At 52.2% G+C, this 7300-nt stretch overlaps 1 protein-coding gene across 1 annotated transcript in view; it reads left to right on the top strand.

Moving 5' to 3' along the window:
* Positions 1–6955, top strand: part of myo1g (myosin IG) — a gene marked incomplete at its 3' end in the record, with an annotated part of 36411 nt that extends 29456 nt beyond the window's left edge. Inside the window, exon 20 of the mRNA XM_079749344.1 lies at positions 6842–6955. Coding sequence (XP_079605470.1) covers positions 6842–6955 — 114 coding nt within the window. The remainder of the gene's footprint in view (positions 1–6841) is intronic.
* Between the last annotated feature and the right edge of the window lie 345 nt (positions 6956–7300).

Here is a 7300-nt window from a genome sequence, read left to right as displayed (position 1 = left end):
TCTCTCTCTCTCTCTCTCTCTCTCTCACCTCCCACTCTTAGAGACTGTCCCCATTGTGCTTGTTCTGGCCCCGGCCTGCCAGCAGCCCCGGACACACACACACCCTCTGTTCCACAGTTTCTTTTAACTACCCTCTACTTTGTAACCTTTGTGTGTGTGTGTGTGTTTGTGTGTGTGTGTTTGTGCGTGTGTGTGCTTGCGTGTGCATGTGTGGTACAGTATCAAAACCCTATTAGAAAGAAATAGAGGAACTATTTAGTTGTAAACCAACTGGTTTCTAAACGGAGCCCAACTGAGGTTGTTGGAGAACAACGAACAAACTAACAGTTGAGCAAGAAAACAGAGGAAATTAAACTGTTGATCATTTCTCTCTGTCTCTCTGGCTCTCTGGCTCTCTATTTCTGTCTCTGTGTGTGTGTTTGTGCAGATTCTATTATTTTCAACACATGTAAAATTGTAGTGAATAACATCCAATCTGCTTCCGATGGCCTCTGAAAAGATTCTATTTCCGTGCATCTTGACCAGATCTTGTTACACTTAGCCTTGTGTTCATTGCGCCACCCCCGCTGTTATTTTCCTGTGGATAGCCGCAGTCCGCCTACACAGATAATGGCTATCTTCCAATCCGTCCTGTTTATTTTAAAGGTCTAGCTGCCCGCTGAGTACATTACACGCTGATAGGTTATGCTAGACTGTTCTCCATGAAGTCCTCAGTCTCGTTTTTTTCCGTGCTTTTGCTTTTTAATGAGTTTATTCAAGTTTTGCCCTAGGGCTGGGGCGTACATTTTTTAATGTTGCCTGGTGTTAAACTTTGGCTGTAAAAAAGGGGCTTACACTGCACTAGCTGAAATCTATCACACAGTGTTGATATTCTGTGTACATCTTTCATAACACCATGACTGAGTGTCTCATGAAAACGAGGTAGCAGTTATGCATCTTGATTATCCATCATCATCCTTTCCAGGAATTTTCATCCAAATCTTCCATTTATAATCTTGAGATGTCCTCCAAATCAGGCTTTTCAAACCCAGTCTGTGCTCTTCTTTGGGCTGTTCCACAAATTCCTAATGACATCGACCAAATCATACCCCCTTATGTACACTTTGTCTGTGTTCTCTGGCCGGTTCGGCGGTGACATCTGGCCGTCTTTACAACGTGAGGAAGTTGACGACGAGGAGTCGTCGTCAACTTTATCTTCGGTCGGCTCTCGGTCTGCTATTTTCACCGTAGGCAGAACGGAACCGTAAAAACACAGCAGAACCACGCCTCTCATCAGTCTGTCCGCATCATGTGACCCTCCGTGCCCTCTCCTCTGATTGGTGCACGGGGTTAATCTGATTATCCTTTGATCTCACAGGAGTGTGTGTGTGCTTCTAGAATCGATTATAATGTGACCGGAAACCTCAGTACGATAACTCACATTTAACGGGGTGATGTTGCGCTAGAGGGCGAATTCGGAGTCTACGTCGGAATGGAATCATCGTCGTTACGATCGTTTAATGGAACCATCGGGGTGGAATATAATACAATGCAGCTGGCACATGATGTTGCATTTTCCAAAGGTCATGAACGAATAAAAAAATAAAATAGAAAATAGCAGGTACCGAGAAATCGTAATTGTTTTTCTCGTCACTTACCTGAAGCATGTAGACCAGGGTCGAAGCGCACGGCTTGACGCAAGCGCTGCTAAAGCACAAATGACGCATTTAATGGAAGAGCCGAAAACAAGAAACGGGTAATTGTTTTTCTTGTCATTTTGCCGGAAGCGCGCAGGCCAGGGCCGTGACACACAGCCACTCGCACGCTTTGACGTCAGCACTGTTAATAATAACCAAAGTGGATCCACTTCTGGGCTTTCCTCCAACCGCCTCGGAGATCCATAATCACTTGTCATGTCCTCGACTCAAACCCCCCGCCCCCCTGCTGTCACGGCGGGACTCAATCTCCCCTCGCTCTTCCTAGAACTCTTCCCCCCCCGTCCCCCTACCCCTAAGATGTCGCCGACCAGTGACACAGACAGGGGGGTGGGCGTCGACATGTGCGTAGGGACCACCACCACCTGTGGCTCTGCAGGGCCCGGGGGAAGGTGGAGATGATGCATGAGGACGATGTTGACTCACATGTCCCCCCCCCACCGCTCTGGGTCCAGAAGACCCCCCTGCTGTGAGGACCAGGAGGCTGCTGTTGCCCCAGCGATGGTTGCCATGCACTAGTCGAGGGAAATGCTAATTGAGATTTGGGCTGATTGTAGTGCTTCCATCGCCGGGCAGGGGACAAGTGGCGGCGGCTGGCATGATTGGGGGTTCGGGTGGGAAGGTATAAAGTGTGACTTTTGAGAATTTTGAGGAGAAAAAAGGCAGAAAGTTTGAAGTGTGTCACTCCGATCCCCCGTGGCAAGAGTTGTGTCCTTTCTGTCACGTTCACGTCAAACGCCCCACTTAAGATGTTTTGTCGTTTCCATCACTCTTTAAACGTCTGGATCGAAGGAGACGCTGGCACTGTGAGGGAAGGACCTGAGGGAGGGGGGGAGGGAGAGAGGGAGGTGGTAGGAAGAGTGGCAGGTAGGAAGAGAGGGAGGAAGGAGGGGGTGAAGGGAGGGAGGGAGGAAGAGATGGAGGGAGGGAGGAAGAGAGGGAGGGAGGAAGAGAGGGAGGGAGGGGGGTAGAAAGAGATGGAGGAAGGAGGGAGGGAGAGAGGGAGGGAAGAGAGAAGCTGTGATGGACTGAAGAGATGCTCTCCTGTTCTCCTCTGCTTGGATAGTCTCCCTCTTCACCTCTCCACGGGGGGGGGGGGGGCACATACCGGTAGTGTGTGAGGTGTCCCATCCCACACTTTGAGCAGCTTGAAAAGCAGCATGTGAATGCGATGAATCCATATTAACACAGTGTCACCTCAGGATTCACCACAAACCCAAACACTCGGTAGCACTTTACAACAAGCGTACGCTCATCAACGGTCAATCATCATCTCTAATCCAGTCCTCTTCTTATTATCATTATATTTATTTTTGAAGGTTTTATCCTTTTTGTTGAGTAAGACAGGAAAGTATGGGAGATAATAAGACATGCAGCAAAGGACCACGGGCAGGAATCGAACCCAGGCCTTAACGGTACGCGCTCTAGCCGGTGAACCACCGGGGCGCCCACCCCGGCTCCCAGTCTCCAGTCCGTCGGCCCTGCCAGCGTGGGCAGCAGGTGTTCCCCCGACGCCCCCCTCTCTGTGGGCGTCAGCCTCACCCCGCCGCCCTGCCTCGCGTCCGTCTCGTTAGACCAGGGCTGACGTGCGGAAGGTGAGGGGCCGGGCCCCGGCGCCGAGAGACCCCTGCCGCTCCATTATTGATGGACCTGTCTGGAGTGACAGGCGCGCTCGATGTGTTGTTTTTGTGGGTCCGTTCGATGCGTGAATCCGCGACAAACGTAAAACAATCTTCACCCCCCCCCCCCCCCCTCCCGCTGTCACGTTGCCGCACGCGGGTGTCGACCCAGGAGTGAGCGCGTCGGCTCACACGCCGGTTAGCTCCAGACATGCTAACAAGGCGGTGGCTTTGGTGTTTGTTTTTTTATGGTGCTTCTGTGAAATGGGAATTAAACACGTGTAGAAGAGACGACACGCACACACACACGCACACAGATACACCCTGAAACACACTAAAACACATACATACACTCGTACACACCAAAACAGACACACACACACCAAAACACACACACACACACACACCAAAACACACACACACACACACAATGCACATAAACACACACACGCTCACTCACTCACTCACTCACTCACTCACTCACTCACTCACTCACTCACTCACTCACTCACTCACTCACTCACTCATTCACACACATACCAAAACACACAAACACCAAAACACACACTGTGTCTCCCAACTCGCTCCACTGAAGAATTCGGTTCATCCTAGTGTTGGAAGCGGAGCCAGCGCCGCGCAAACACAAACACACACTCCACCCGCGCTGAGTCAACACAGACCCGTCTCTCATCCTCACGCACACAACCCGGCTGGGAGCCCTTCAGCCGGGGGGGGGGATCACAGCGCTGATTAGATCCTCCCTGACAGACGGACCGCGGGTGGCTCGTCCCGCTGGCTTTAGGGGGGTGGGGGGCGTCACATCCCCCTCAACGGGCGACGCCCCCCTCTGGTGTTTTGCGAGTGACCTTGGGCTGGGTCGGCGAGGGATTTGAGGGGTTCACCTGGATAGACGGGCTGCCCTGCTGGAGAGGGCGAGAAAGAGCGCGAGGAAGAGGAGGGTGAAACAAGAGGAAGAGGGGAAGGGTGGGATGGCGGTAGTTAGTGGCGAGAGTTGGTCAGGAGGCAAGCGGAGGGTGTGTGACTCCCAGACTCCCAGCCTAAAGGTCCTGGGTTCGATCCCTAATGCCCAAAGTCTACCTGAGGGCTTCCTGTGGGCCAAGGTGTGTGACTCCCAGCCTAAAGGTCCTGCGTTCGATCCCTAATGCCCAAAGTCTACCTGAAGGCCTCCTGTGGGCCAAGGTGTGCGACTCCCAGCCTTTAGGTCTTGGGTTAGATTCCCAATGCTCCCAGTCTACCTGAGGGCGTCCTTTTCGAGACGCCCCCTAACCCCTACCTGCTCCTTAATGGCCTGTATCTAAACGCACTGGCAGCCGCTCAGGAGAACGGCGTCTGGTAAGGGAGTGTGTTCTAAACATTAATCAGCCGCCGGAATAAGTGTCAGCCTGCGTCTGGGGTTCTGTGAAGTGGAGGGTCGTCGGTTATGAACACCACTTGCGCAGGTTTCTCACACCCCTAATTGCTCTTCACATGCCCACATACGCTCCGGCAGACATCCACCCCCGAGAGAGAGAGAGAGAGAGAGAGAGAGAGAGAGAGATGGAACAAGTGGTAGAGACAGGAGAAAGATTGATAAACTGAGAAAGAGAGTGACTAATAGGGAGAGTGCGAGACAGAGAGTCTGACAGAGAGTGAGCGAGTGACAGAGAGACTGAGTGACAATGAGAGCGAGAGAGAGCGAGCCGGTGACGGTAGAGAGGGACGGAGGTCTAAAGCGACGCCAGCTAATCCGTGTCATTGAGAGCGCTCCTGTTGAGCAACTGAACTGCATTAGCTGTAAGCTCTTGCGCACACACACACACACACACACACACACACACACACACACACACACACACACACACACACACACACACACACACACACACACACACACACACACACACACACACACACACACACACACACACAGACACACACACAGACACACACACACACGGCGATACTCCCCATCCTCGGTAATCCACTGTGTCCAGGCACGTCCAGAGCCCCATGTTGACACAGTTGATCATCCAGACCCCAGGGGTGGGGGGTGGGGGGGGTCTGGTGAATCCCCAGGCCTCCTCGGTGGAGACTCTGGAGCACAGCTGTCATGGGGGGCCTCAGGGTGAACCCGTTCGAGGGTTCAGAGAATCCTGCCCGGATACCAACCCACAACAACCACCAGCATTCACAAAGCACAACACGCTGACACGTCTAAACACTCAGATGACACACACACAGACGCACACACACACACACACACACACACACACACACACACACACACACACACACACACACACACACACACACACACACACACACACACACAGGGGTTAGTCTGAGTGGTTACAGTCTCGGGGGCAGCAAAACTGTTACGCAGATCATTACATTTGCACCCTCAACACAACATCAGTCGGCTGTGTGGTGTGCGGATGTGTGGTGTGCGGATGTGTGTGTGTCACACACACACACACACTCACACACATACGTTGTGTAGTTTGTTTGTTGAACCGCTTGAACTCGCATGACACTACGACCTTTCAGGGGAATTTCCGTCTAATTTCACCCCCCCGGCTGTGAAACCAGAGAGAATCGAGTAAGTGTAACTGGAAGTAGTCAGTTGCACCACAACAATGGACAATAAGTGCATGTGATGAACTTAGTTAACAGCCACCTACCCCCCCCTCCCCCCCCCCCCCCCGATGTGCATTTAGTAGTGGGTTTCCCCCAGCCCTGTGCTGGGAAGGGCTGTGTGGGGGGAGGGAGGGAGGGAGGGATGAGTTTTGCATTAACATCTCATCCACAGTTTTCTAAAACCCGGGATAAGTGCATTAAGGTCGCAATTGGACCAACATGACTCTTAATCCACAGCAAGTGGTCTCAGGGTTTGGTTTCTCTTCACCAGAGGTGTGTACAGAGCTCCTGGTGGTCAGGTCCTCCAGTCCGAGTCCGCCCCCCCCCCCCCCCCGCTGTCTCCCAGCCGTCCTGGGGTCCCGTATCGGGTGTGCGACGCTACGCAGCCCCCCGGAGCTGACCTACTCCTCTGGTGATGAGCTCAGCTCAAAGGGATGACAGGGTGAACCGCGGTGGTGGGGGGGTGAATGATCACGCGTGTGTTCCTAGAGTTGCTGACGATGCTACGGCCCTAGCGGGCGGGCTGCCAGCGTTCCCAGTGGCCGGGAGTGTGGCTCCCAGTGAGCTCTGGAACTTGCGTGTTGTGGGTTTACGAGTGTGGTTGTGGTGGAGGGGTTGTGCCTGTTTGCATCTTTTTGCCTATCGTTTTGTACCCCTCATTAACACCATGCTGTGTGTGTGTGTGCCTGTGTGTGTGCGTGTGTGTGTGTGTGTGTGTGTGGTTGTGGAGGGGTTCTGCCTGTGTGCAAGTTTGAATATCCTCGTTTGTGTGCGTTTTATACCCCTCATTAACACCATACTATTGTGTGTTTGTGTGTGTGTGTGTATGTGTGTGTGTACAGGGTGAAGCAGGTCCCGTTCCCGGTGAAGGTTTGCCGTTCGGCTGTCCAGCTCCACATGCGAGGAAAGCCCAAGTTTGTCACCATAGAAACCAAAGCGGGCCAGACCATCGCCGACTTCAAGAAGAGCAAAGATGGTTTCATCCTCCTGCTTCCCGCCGACTAGCTGAAAGCGGCCTCGGATCGGACTGTACCAACTCTGGTCTTCTCTGTAGGGGTAACTGGTGCACTCCAAGCCTAAGAGAGACCAACTGTTAAATATCTGATCAGTCGGTTCAACTTCACTTGTTTTTAATGGTCAAGGTGGGAAAAAACTGTCCTTCATGATTTCAAAAGAATGGAAAATAAAGAGAAAGAAAATTAAAACAGGGGAAAAAAAACGAAAATAACAAGAAGGAAAATAAAAAAGGTTAAAGATAAACAAACAGATAAACTGAGACATTTTCAGAAAGTAAGATGGAGTCCCTATCCATGCGTGAGCTAAGCCAGGCTGGACCTGTGTCTTCATCTG

The sequence above is a fragment of the Pollachius pollachius genome (genome assembly GCF_949987615.1).
Source record: "Pollachius pollachius genome assembly, chromosome: 13".
Classification (NCBI taxonomy): Eukaryota; Metazoa; Chordata; class Actinopteri; order Gadiformes; family Gadidae; genus Pollachius; species Pollachius pollachius.
This window is presented reverse-complemented; position numbering and strand designations above follow the sequence as displayed.